Source organism: Brachyhypopomus gauderio, chromosome 5, assembly GCF_052324685.1.
Source record: "Brachyhypopomus gauderio isolate BG-103 chromosome 5, BGAUD_0.2, whole genome shotgun sequence".
Taxonomy (NCBI): Eukaryota; Metazoa; Chordata; class Actinopteri; order Gymnotiformes; family Hypopomidae; genus Brachyhypopomus; species Brachyhypopomus gauderio.
In genome coordinates, this window is record NC_135215.1 from 14,461,977 (window position 1) to 14,475,084 (window position 13,108).

The 13,108-nt window shown below is 53.5% G+C and overlaps 1 protein-coding gene across 5 annotated transcripts in view; it reads left to right on the forward strand.

Moving 5' to 3' along the window:
* enox2 (ecto-NOX disulfide-thiol exchanger 2) overlaps window positions 1-13,108 on the forward strand; it is a 174,634-nt gene that overhangs the window by 158,627 nt on the left and 2,899 nt on the right. For 4 of the 5 annotated variants that reach the window (XM_077005887.1, XM_077005889.1, XM_077005891.1 and 1 more), the window contains 4 exons: window positions 3,261-3,375; window positions 7,101-7,291; window positions 10,854-10,976; window positions 11,009-11,027. In XM_077005887.1, coding sequence (XP_076862002.1) covers window positions 3,261-3,375; window positions 7,101-7,291; window positions 10,854-10,976; window positions 11,009-11,027 — 448 coding nt within the window. Of the gene's footprint in view, window positions 1-3,260; window positions 3,376-7,100; window positions 7,292-10,853; window positions 10,978-11,008; window positions 11,028-11,228; window positions 11,247-13,108 lie in introns of all 5 variants that reach the window. The other variant, XM_077005888.1, reaches the window with a different exon arrangement.

The window sequence follows — 13,108 nt, forward strand, 5'->3', positions numbered from 1 at the left end:
ACCCTAGTCCAGCACTTCCGGTACCCCTAGTCCAGCACTTCCAGTACCCCTAGTCCAGCACTTCCAGTACCCTAGTCCAGCGCTTCTAGTACCCTAGTCCAGCACTTTCAGTACCCCTAGTCCAGCACTTCCAGTACCCTAGTCCAGCGCTTCTAGTACCCTAGTCCAGCACTTTCAGTACCCCTAGTCCAGCACTTCCAGTACCCTAGTCCAGCGCTTCCGGTACCCTAGTCCAGCGCTTCCAGTACTGTAGTCCACTGCTTCCAGTACCCTAGTCCAGCACTTCCAGTACCCTAGTCCAGCACTTCCCGTACTGTAGTCCAGCACTTCTGGTACTGTAATCCAGCACTTCCAGTTCCATAGAACAGCATCCTAGCCCAGCATCTTCCAGGGATGCTAGCCCAGTGCACCTACCCTGTCGTTCTCTGTTTAACATTGCCACAAGGCTTTGCTGTGGATCAGTGCAGACATCTGCACGGCCTCCGCCCAGCCAGAGCCTCCATACCAGAGGCAAGGAACTGTGACATTGTTGTCCTGGTCTTAAACTGAGGCAGAGGGAGAAGCTGGACCATAGGACCTTATGAATAACTTAGGGCAAGTAGAGTGTGTGGCGCATGCATGGAGAGGCGGATGAAGTGTAACAGTGTTGTCGTGTTCTGGTCATTCGGTAAGTGTTGAGACCCGTCTCCAGAGTGAACAAGGGGCCGACCATGGTGTGGGATTAACTTCACCATCTTTGTTTCAGCCTGCAAGCCAAGCCCAATTTTGCATGGATCCCAAACCAAATATGTCTAGATTTAATATTCGCAAATGGCCAGAAAGGTTTCTTTTACAATTGTAGAACTTCCTCTGCCTTGTATTGTGTAATTTATTAAGCTTTAACCTTTAAACTTTAGTAAATTTGGAATTCAGGCCTTTGGTATTCAGGTATTCCATTAATACGTGCTGAGCCAAAAGACTCTTCTACAGTTAAGGTAGGTATTCCAAACCCGAGTTTCATTATATGGTCTGAACGTGCTGTTTCACTTTCGGTCTTTGGAGTAATATTGTTTCACTGAATGCATTAACCTTGATACTTTCTCATACACAGTGGCACTCAAAATAGTGAAAGTCTGGCTCACTCTCCTCCCTCATATCCGTAATGCCGGCATGTGGGAGGAGCTTTCCTGCCACTGCTGGCCATGACCTCTGACACGCTGTTGACCCTGCCCCTAACCCCAAACCTTCCTCGGCCAGTGGGGCTGCGGTACATTTCGACCGTGCCCATTTCGGTTAGCAGCTGTGCACCAAGCATCCGCTGACCTGACAGCTACAGCGAGGTTCTGGGTGGGAGCAGATGTGTGTAGCGAAGGGAACGTGTGTTCCTCCTGCCCCCGTGCTGCGCAGTGAGGGCCTCATATTCACACATCTGTGGACTTTTCTCTCTGTGGGATAACATTATGACCTTTAAAAACTCTTGTTTTTGGAAAGGGCTCACCAGCAGCTTTCTGTGTGTGTGTGTGTGTGTGTGTGTGTGTGTGTGTGTGTGTGTGTGTGTGTGTGTGTGTGTGTGTGTGTGCGTGTGCGTGTGCGCACGCACGTGGGCGTGCACATGTGTGTGTGCATGTGTGTGTGTGTGTTACTGTTCCTTCTCCCTCACCACCACTTCAGATGCTTGAACGCACTCACCAACGGAAGACTACAAGACCCCGGGGATTAAGGACACAGGCACACAGAGTCTATCACAACAACCAGGACATTTAATCATAAACACACAAACACCCAGAAATATGATAGTAATCCTGGGGCAATTAGAGATGCTAGCACTTCAGTATTAGCCTTTAAGAATATACAGTATGTATTCCATATACAAATATATGCTTACATATACAAAATGCTAAATTAAAAACAGTGACCTATCGCTTCAGCAATGCAAACCCGGTACTTATAGTGCAATTTGACAGGAAAGTGGATGAGAAACAGGAGATCACTCAGTATTTTAGGACTGGTGGACCAAAGGCAGCCAGAGCTGAGACAGGTGCAGCAGCCACAGGGGGGGCGTGGCAGCCCTGCTCTTCCTCATCAATTTGCCCACCCCCTACAGGTCTGATTGGCCGCCCCTGGTGTGGGCGAGACCCTAGCAGGCCGCCGTGGCTGCTCATGGAGCAGCTTGTCCTCAGCGTGGAGCAGTAGGCTGATTGTTATTCGGTGCATTGTGCCAGGCAGCTCTCGGCCATCGCCTAAACGACTCCAGCTGAGCAGCAGCTGGCATGGGCTGGGGGCGGGGCTTCCCGTATGGACGGCTGGGGGCGGGGCTTCCACGGGGAACCACTGCTTCCCAACAGCATGCCGCATTCCAACTCTCCTCTCTCCCGTCAACATCACGCTTGCGCTCTCTCTCTCTCTCTCTCTCTCTCTCTCTCTCTCTCTCTCTCTCTCTCTCTCTCTCTCTCTCTCTCTCTCTCTTCTCTCTCTCTGGGCTCATGGGTATGTTTGTTTTTGCACTACCTGTTCAACCCTCTAAATCTCCATGAGATCATGTGTTGCAGTGCTGGACAGATGGTGCTGTTTACGCTCAGCCTTTTGTTTGTTTGTCTGGGAGTTTTTCATCCCATATCAGCTTTTCCACTGTGTGTGCGTATGTACAGTATGTACATGTGTCTGAGCATGTGTGCATGTCTCTGTATGTGTGTGTGTGTGTGTTTGTGTGTGTGTGTGTGTGTGTGTGTGTGTGTGTGTGTGTGTGTGTGTGTGTGTGTGTGTGTGTGTGTGTGTGTGTGTGTGTGCGCCCCTCCCACATGCCCATACTTCATTAGCTGGTGAGAACCCTGTCTGAGTCTTCCTCACACCCATATACAAGGGCAGCCAGCACACCCCAAATTACAAACCAGGATTACAGAACACACCCACCCAACTAAGCATTACAGACAGCACCCTGAATTATGGACCACACCCAGAATTACAGACCCCACCCACACCAGTCATAATTGACCACACCCAGCAGTACAGACCACACCCCCTCCTCACCATTACAGCACATGAACCTCTCCACCACACAACTTGTCCACTGTTTGCCCTGAGCCAGCAAGGTCAGCCAATATGGAGCACACAGCTCCGTTGTGTCCTGCTCCCACAGTGCTCCAGGGAGGTCTGCTGTCAGCTCACCAGCTAGCCAGCACGCTTCAGTACATCTCCAGCCCATCTCCGTGATTAATGAAAGATTTGCGCAAGGCGTCCCAGTGAGCTCTGGGGGATTAAAACCTTCCCCTCTCACCCCACAGGAGATCAGGAACATCCACAACGAAGAGCTGATGGGCATCCGCAGGGAGGAGGAGATGGAGATGTCCGACGATGACATGGAGGACGAGCCAGAGAGCAAAGACTCGGATGACTCGGGTACGACCCCTCCATGACCCCCCAACCCCCACAAGCCCCCCATGTTTACTTTATAGCTTTTTGGTGTCACGGTAACTGGGCATGCAAGATGTGCTGGGGGTATAGGTTCTGTTTTATTGTCCTAAACATGTTCACTGTGTGCATGAATCACAGCGTCATCTATATTCCTGCTCCTCCTCATCTAATTCCCTGCTCCTGTCATGGGAGTGAACTTGAGAGAACCCCACACACGACAGTAGGCCACGAGGAGCGTGCTTTTTGAACAAGTGTTCCAGCAGCCTTCATCAGCGGCAGAGGCGTTCCTGAGCAGGCCTCCAGGGGGCGCTGGCGTCCTGTTCCATCCCAAACCCACACAGCGGGCACTCGTCCACTCGGCCTGGCGGCTTACAGGATTGGCCGGCTCCTCGCGCCCCTGCGCAGATTAGATTAGACAGTAATTGGGTAATTAGGTAATCTCTTTTCACTTTGTAAAATGCAGCGCGAGAAGCCGACCCCTGGCTCAGCTCGCATTTTCCGAGGAGAAATCGTGCCTGAAGACAATGTGCTGGCTACTTAATGAGCACCTTTGCACATTGTCTACTTTAGACGGCATAACAAGGCCTTCTTCGTCCTTCTGGAGGGGCGTTCCTCTCTGGGACACTCTTGTCAGCAAGGCTGTGGAGCGCCGCCCACGCCCGGACGTGAGATGAACCACCGGCAGGGCAAAGGTCAAAGTTCTTTAAAGGTTATGGCATGGGACATTATGGGACATCGGCAGGGCTTAGCAGACCTCTGCGACATCACAGCCTGGGGAGTCTTTAGACCTCAAGCTCAAGACATCCGGGCTAAGAGGCGGTGGCTGACTGAGTCGTGACCGGGACTGTTCGTCTTTTTTATGCTCCCGTAAGCTCTTCTGATAGGCCGGGGATGGCTCGCCGCTAGGCCCGCCCTCTCCAGACGAACGCTCAGGCTGGTTAGGGGTCTGTTCTGTTGTGTTATCAGAGGGTCCCACCCCGGGGTGCTCCCACGGATTCCCAACTGTGACGCTAACTCCTATTAGCATGCAGATTTATGCAAATGGATTCATGCGTTTACCCGGTCGGGATTCCCGCCTCACACTCGACTGCGACCGCGGTTATGAGAAAACAATGATGACGATCGCTGTCAGCGTGTTGTCAGACGCTCGAAATGGATGGCGTGATGGGGAGAAGGACACGCTATCCACTTAGCTGATGATGGGTTTCATTTAGCCCTCTCCTCATTTATCAAAACAAATATTTCACACCTGCCAGTTCCGGGTGCGGACGGCAGGGTGAGGCGCAGGCCCAGGACGGCCTCTCCGCTAAATGAATGTGAACCAGTCATCATCTGTGGCCGTGACATGTAACCCGCGTTCCATGACACTCGAGGTATTTCTGCAGCGCTGGGCATTTTTGCCGCCATGGCGCACATGCAGGAGTGGCACACTGCTCCAGGAGCACCGGTGCATTGTGGGAAGGGAAGCAGCAGCTTGTACAGAGCCACAGGAGCTACTGCACAGCAGGGTCCCTGGTGCTGATTTAACACCTACAGTGCTAACACAATTCTTAGAGTGTTCATCTGGACTTCCATATTAATACTGAAGCTAGCGCAGGGGGTTTGTAGACCTACTTGGGTCAGGAACTTGATCGGATGAACCAATCAATAAAAGCATTTTGCTTTCTTGCTTTCCCTCTCTCTCTCTCTCTCTCTCTCTCTCTCTCTCTCTCTCTCTCTCTCAGTCTCCCTCACTTTCACACACTTACACTTATACACCACCACACACACACACACACACACACACACACACACACACACACACACACACACACACACACACACACACACTCAGTGGAACAGATTGCCTCTCTAACAGCTTGCACCCTCTGCATGCTGATCCAGGTGACAGGAGTTCCCAGCAGACCCTGCAGGTCCCCGCCCCTCTCCCCTCGTCTGCACCCTGCCATCACAGCGAGCCCCCCCCGCCCCCCCCCCCCCCCCCCCCCCCCCCCCCCCCCCCCCCCCCCTGCTCAGAGCATGGGCCCCTGTCTCAAAGGCAGATCCAGATACTTGTGGATCGACGGTGCTCCTGTGCCCGTGCGCTGTCTGCCCCGCTGCTGGCTGAACAGAGCTGATCAGGGACGGGCTAGGCTGCTTCATCAAGGCCCCCATCCTCATCGTCACCTCCCTCTAATCCCCTCTAATTGGCCCAAGGATGCAGCTCATCTCAGGGGAATGACACGCATTACTCCAGGTCCACTGAGAGCCACTCAGAAACATCCTCACCACCCTCTCGCCTCTTCGTCCCCCCTCCTCTTCCTCCCAGTCCATTCATCCTTTCTGGTCTGGCATGTGTGCGCCAGGCCATCTCTGTGTGACTTATGAGCATAGACACACACTCCTCACATAGCTGTTATTATGGATGTTCCTCTCATCCCTCTTGCTGCTCCACTCTCCCAGCTGAGATGGAGAGTGGAGGCCTCATCTGTTGTTTCCCATCATGCCTCAGCAGGTCCGTGCGTTCTGTCATCTCGTGTCCTTGTTCGCTCTTCTTCGATCTCCACCGTCCCCGTGGTTCATCTCCCTGCCTCACTCTGATTCTCCCACTCAGACCTATTTACTCCCCGTCTTTGTTACACACACACATGCACGCGCACACACGCACACACACTCACTCACACACACGCTCTCACACACACTCACTCACACACACACGCACTCACACACACACGCACTCACACACACACACTCACACACACACACGCTCTCACACACACTCACTCTCACACACACGCACTCACACACACACACAAACATTTTTACTCCATTCAAGTAATCAGTAATTTATTGGTATGAATGTTAACAAGCTGCATTCTTGACAAAGAGAATTAATATAAACAAAAAAGAAATAAATAGAAACAAAAAATGTGCATTACTTGGACATTGTGACCATCCCTGATCAACAGTACTAACAAACCCTATGTAAGAATTGTCCATATCTCTGGTCTTTAAAACTGCAGACTGGAAACTGGTGAGCTGCTCCAAATGTTCTTATGCAGTTACTTTCTAATTGATTTGTATGTGGGACACTCAGTTAGGAAGTGTAGCTCAGTCTCCACCACTCTCCTGCGGCATTTGGAGCACAGTCGTGTCTCTCTCCTGTCCTGTCTGGGCAGCCGTGTCTCTCTCCTGTCCTCTCTGGCAACCGTGTCTCCGCTTCTCTCACCCGTCCTCTCTGGGCAACCGTGTCTCCATGTCTCTCCCGTCCTCTCTGGGCAGCTGTGTCTCTATGTCTCTCCCGTCTTCTCTGGGCAGCCGTGTCTCTCTCCCGTCCTCTCTGGGCAGCCGTTTCTCTGTGTCTCCCGTCCACTCTGGGCAGCCGTGTCTCTCCCGTCCTCTCTGTTAGAGCCATGTCTTTGTGTCTCTCCCGTCCTCTCTGGACAGCCATGTCTTTGTGGCTCTCCCGTCTTCTCTGGACAGCCATGTCTTCATGTCTCTCCTGTCCTCTCTGGACAGCCATGTCTTCATGTCTCTCCTGTCCTCTCTGGGCAGCCGTGTCTGCTTTTGACCGACAGTCTTCACTCTCCACAGGCTGCCGAAGCCTCGCCCTTCACTTCCTCCCTCTTCCTCCCATCTCTTCCCCTCATCCCCTCTTTTCTTCCTGCTTCCCCCCCCCTCTCTCTCTCTCTCTCTCCCATCTCTTATTTTTAACCTCCTCCCTCTTTCAGGAGCGCTGGCGCAGGTGGAGGCTCTGCGGGAGGAGAATGACAGCCTGCGTTGTCAGCTGGACGCCTATAGGAATGAGGTGGAGCTGCTGAAGCAGGAGCAGAGCAAAGCGCAGCCTCCACACAGCGAGGAGGACACCACCCGCCAGCAGCAGCTCAGCTTCCTGCAGCAGGCGCTACAGGGCATGCAGAAGGTACACACACACACACGTGCGCACACATGCACACACTAACACACACACACTAACACACAAACACACACAGGCGTGCGCACACATGCACACACTAACACACACTAACACACACACACACACACCACACTAACACGCACTAACACACACACACACGTGCACACACTAACACACACACACACACACACACAGGCGTGCACGTGCACACACACACACGTGTACACACACATGTACACACGCACACATGCACACACTATCACACACCGCAAGCCCACACTCACACACGTGCACACACAGACAGAAGAGACAGAATAAACAGAAGGCATAAAATATGATGCTTTCTATACTTTGGAACATAAATACACACTACACACCCACGTCATCCCTCAGAATTGTGCAGAAGGTCCTGGTGTCCACACCAGAATTTAAACAGACACACACACACACACACAACAGACACAAGCACACATCTGGCTGTCCTGTCCTTATGGATGAGGTATTGTTGAGCAGCTTAGTATGGTTGAGTACTGCAGAGAAGACGGAGACTCCATGTATCCTTCAAGGACACGTCATCAGTTATGGCCAATACGGCAGGCCTGTTCCTCGGGTCTCCACAGGAGACACAGAATCTGCACCAGTACCAGCTCTGCCCCAGTTGGTTAAGATGAAGTATATGCAGATCTCAGCCAGCCAACCACACGTCTGCAGTCCATCTCCTTCATTATGGAGTGCTGTGTATTGGTGGGGGTGGGCGGAGCTGAGCAGGCAGGCTGGAGTTTGGCCAGTGTCCCTCTCCGCAGTGCACGCTGAGAGCTTGGCCTCACCCCACCAGGGGGCGCCGTCTGTTCCCCCCGCCCTGACTCTCCGAATTACAGAGAGCAGTGCCCACCGCAAGCCTGCTCCGAGAAAACACACCACATGAGAATCGTGCGTTTAACAGCTCTATGGGGGCCACACACACACACACACACACACACACACACACACACACACACACACACTCAGTGACTTCCACCCACGTACCCTTGTCAGGGTGTTTGGGACTGAGCAGTGTGGATGGGGCTCTGATGGTGATTCAGTGTGCGCTGAGTCTTGTACTAGTTGAGGGCTAAACGCTGTGCTTGCTAATGAGCGTTAATGCATGCAAGGTTCCTCCTGCCTCGCCACGACCCGCTGTTCCTGGAGCGAGAGGTGCCAGCAGGAGCCGTGATCTCCTCCAGCCGGCATCATGCCCACGTCCGCCCTGCCCAATGCCTGCTCACGCCCACGTCTGCTCACGCCCCACGTCTGCTCACGCCCCACGTCTGCTCATGCCCCCACGCCTGCCCTGCCCAACGCCTGCTCATGCCCACCCGCCTGCTCATGCCCCACACTCGCTTACGCCCACACCCGCTCACTCCCACACCCACTCACGCCACACCCGCTCACTGCCCACACCCACTCACGCCCACACCCGCTCACTCCCACACCCGCTCACGCCCACAACCGCTCACTCCCACACCCCGCTCACCAGCCCGACTCCCCACTCACTCCCACACTCGCTTACGCCCACACCCCGCTCCACTCCCCCACACCCACTCACGCCCACACCCGCTCACCGCCCACACCCACTCACGCCCCACACCCGCTCACGCCCACACCCCGCTCACGCTCACACCCGCTCACTCCCACACCCCACTCACGCCGACTCCCACTCACTCCCACACCCACTCACTCCCACACCCACTTACGCCCACACCCACTCACGCCCCACACCCCGCTCACCGCCCACACCCCGCTCACTCCCACACCCGCTCACGCCACACCCGCTCACGCCCACACCCACTCACGCCCACACCCGCTCACTCCCACACCCGCCCACACCCGCTCACTCCCACACCCGCTCACACCCACACCCGCTCACTCCACACACCCGCTCACACACCACTCACTCCCCACACCCGCTCACCTGCCCCACACCTGCTCACACCCGCTCACTCCCACACCCACTCACTCCCACACCCGTTCACACCCACACCCGCTCACTCCCACACCCGCTCACACCCACACCCGCTCACACCCACACCCGCTCACTCCCACACCCCGCTCACACCCACACCCGCTCACTCCCCACACCCGCACACCCGCTCACTCCCACACCCCGCTCACTCCCACACCCGCTCAAGCCCACACCCGCTCACGCCCACACCCCGCTCACGCTCACGTCTGCTCACGACCCACACGTGCTTACGCTCACGTCTGCTCATGCCCACACCCACTCACTCCCACACCCGCTCACGCCGCCCACGTCTGCACCTGTGAAGTCCAGGAGCTGCTTCACCTGCTCTGCTCGGTGACCCATGGTGATGCAGCATATTTTCACCAGAGCTACAGTAGCACAAGAGAATGCACAAAAATCCACAAATGACTAAAACGTCATTCTAAATAGGTGAGCGTTAGCATTAGCCCTAGTACCTGCCAAACTCGTACTAATACAGAGTAATAACAAGGCTAAAAGGGACCTTACTGAAACATACTGCAAATAGCCATATTGATGCCTTCAGCTTCTCTACAGAACAGGAGGCTTTGATCAGCTACCTGCTTTCATAGTGCCATAGTTTGAACTGTACTGCACTGACATGTCCATAACCCAAGAGTGCTCAAGCAAAACACACACTCTCACACACGTGAACGCACATGCTCATACACGCGTGCGAATGCACACACGCACACCCACATGCAACTACACCCACATTGGCAAGTGCACGTACACACACGTGTGTGTGTGTGTGTGTGCGTGAGCACTCATGCACGTGCATGCACACTAATTGGCACATATACACTAATTGGCAGAGGAAGGCTCAGTGTGCAGTCTCCTGGGTCTCATTCCAGACCTCCTCCTCCTCCTCCTCTTCCTCTTCCTCATCTGTTGCTGCAGCAGTACACGCTCCTGTGCTGCTCCACACAAACAAGCAGCCTACAGGTCCAGAACCTGTCCAGGCCCTAGCTCTGTAATCCACACCGCCCGGTAGTAGCCCCGCGACCCCCTGACCAACGCAACCGGCCTGGGCCATCAGAGGTCAGGATACGCCAGCCACAGGTGGTGTGTGCTGTTCCGACAGAGGAAATATTCAGGGAATAAAGGTTGTGGGTGCGGGCGCAGGTACCCAGGTGGAAATATTCAGGGAATAAAGGTTGTGGGTGCGGGCGCAGGTACCCAGGTGCCTGTTTATGCTCTACTCAATGGGCTCTTCTCTTTTATTCTTGGTGAGCCTGGTGTTTTATGATCCAGTTAAAAGCATGCTTGTTATTTATGAAACTCATTCATTGGCTCTGAATTACATTTGTGGAATGGAATTTTGGGGGGCTGTGGGGGACTGCGATATGTGTGTGTGTGTGTGTGCGTGCGTGCGTGCGTGCGTGCGTGCGTGAGTGAGTGAGTGTGTGTGTGTGTGTGTGTGTGTGTGTGTGTGTGTGTGTGTGTGTGTGTGTGTGTGTGTGTGTGTGTGTGTGTGTGTGAGTGTTTGCATGCGTGTGACTGTGAGTGAGTTGAGTGCTGATGTGAAGACTGTGCTGTGTTTTTCAGCAACTGCTAAAGATGCGTGAGGATGTGAAGCAGAGGGAGGCGGAGCTGGAGAAGAGTGGAGAGGAGAAGCAGCAGATGGAGCTCCCAGATTCAGGGACTGAAGGACAGAATCCAGGACTTCACCACTCACACGCCCTACCTGTGAGTACCACACACACACCACACGCCCTACCTGTGAGTACCACACACACCCTACCTGTGAGTACCACACACACACCACACAACCCTACCTGTGAGTACCACACACCACACACCCTACCTGTGAGTACCACACACCACACCACACGCCCTACCCTGTGAGTACCACACACACACCACAACACCCTACCTGTGAGTACCCACACACACACCCTACCCTGTGAGTACCACACACCAACACCACACGCCCTACCTGTGAGTACCACACACACACCACACACCCTACCTGTGAGTACCACACGCCCTACCTGTGAGTACCACACACCACACCGCCCTACCCTGTGAGTACCACCACACCACACACCCTACCTGTGAGTACCACACACCACACCACACACCCTACCTGTGAGTACCACACACACACCACACACCCTACCTGTGAGTACCACACACCACACCACACACCCTACCTGTGAGTACCACACACACACCACACACCCTACCTGTGAGTACCACACCACCACACCACACACCCTACCTGTGAGTACCACACACCCTACCTGTGAGTAACACACACCACACACCCTACCTGTGAGTACCAACACACCCTACCTGTGAGTACCACACACCACCACACCAGACACCCTACCTGTGAATACCCACACACCCTACCTGTGAGTACCACACACCACACCACACACCCCTACCTGTGAGTACCACACACCACACCACACACCCTACCTGTGAGTAACACACACCACACCACATACCCTACCTGTGAGTAACACACACCACACCACACAACCCTACCTGTGAGTAGCACACACCACACACCCTACCTGTGAGTACACACACCACCACACGCCCCTACTTGTGAGTACTACACACACACCACACACCCTGCATGTGAGGTAACACACACCACACACCCTACCTGTGAGTAACACACACCCACACGCCCTACCTGTGAGTACCACACACACCACACACCCTGCATGTGAGTACCACACACACATCCTACCTGATGTTTTGTTTTTGGTCACTGTCCAGGAATGAGACTGCAGAAAAAATCTCCTCTCTATCTCCGTCACTGTATTTTAAAACTTTTTATTCCTTCCCTGACTCTGTCCCTCTGTCTTTCACTCTCTCTCTCTCTCTCTCTCTCTCTCCTCTCCTTCTCTCTCTCCTCTCTCTCTCTCTCTCTCTCCTCTCTCTCCTCTCTCTCTCTCTCTCTCTCTCTCTCTCTCTCCATGCACATGGTGTGCATTTCATTGGTGAAGGCCAAACAGACAGACAGAATACTCAGTACAGGTGTGGTGTGGGATTAATGAGTCTGCACTCCTAAAGATGAGGAATGTTCAGCTGGACTGAGACTGAACACTCCTCCACACTGACTCCCGCACACTGACTCCACCACACTGACTCCACCACACTGACTCCCCCACTCTGACTCCACCACACTGACTCCCCCACACTGACTCCACCACACTGACTCCACCACACTGACCTCCACCACACTGAGACTCCCCACTGTGACTCCACCACACTAGACTCCCCCCACTCTGACTCCCCCACTCTGACTCCCCCACACTGACTCCCTCCCACACTGACTCCCCCACACTGACTCCCCCACCAGTGTTAATTTCGTTGACGAATAATTTTCGTCATAGTTTTCGTCAACGAACCTTTTTTCATGACGAAAACGAGACGATAACTAAATTAAAACTATACGAAGGGATAAAAACGATGACGAAATTAAAGGACATTTTCGTCAACTAATAAAAACGAGACGAAAATATTGGCCAGCGACGACATTCAATCAGACCTGATTTATTTTTGTGAAAGGTAGGGAATAAGTTAAGAAGAGATCCAACCGTAACTACTTTAGCGTACACGGAGAGGCGGGACAAACCGGGTAACCATCCAATCAGAACTAACGTCTTCACATCGCGCAGAACCCGTTAGGACAAAACTAGCCCGTGAACTGTGGTCACTCATGAAATTAAACTCGACGTTAACTCGACAATGTCAGCAGGGAGATAGATGAGCGGCGATATATGGACACATTTCTCCTTTGACTTTGAGGAAAAACAAGATGCTGTGTAAACCATGAGGAA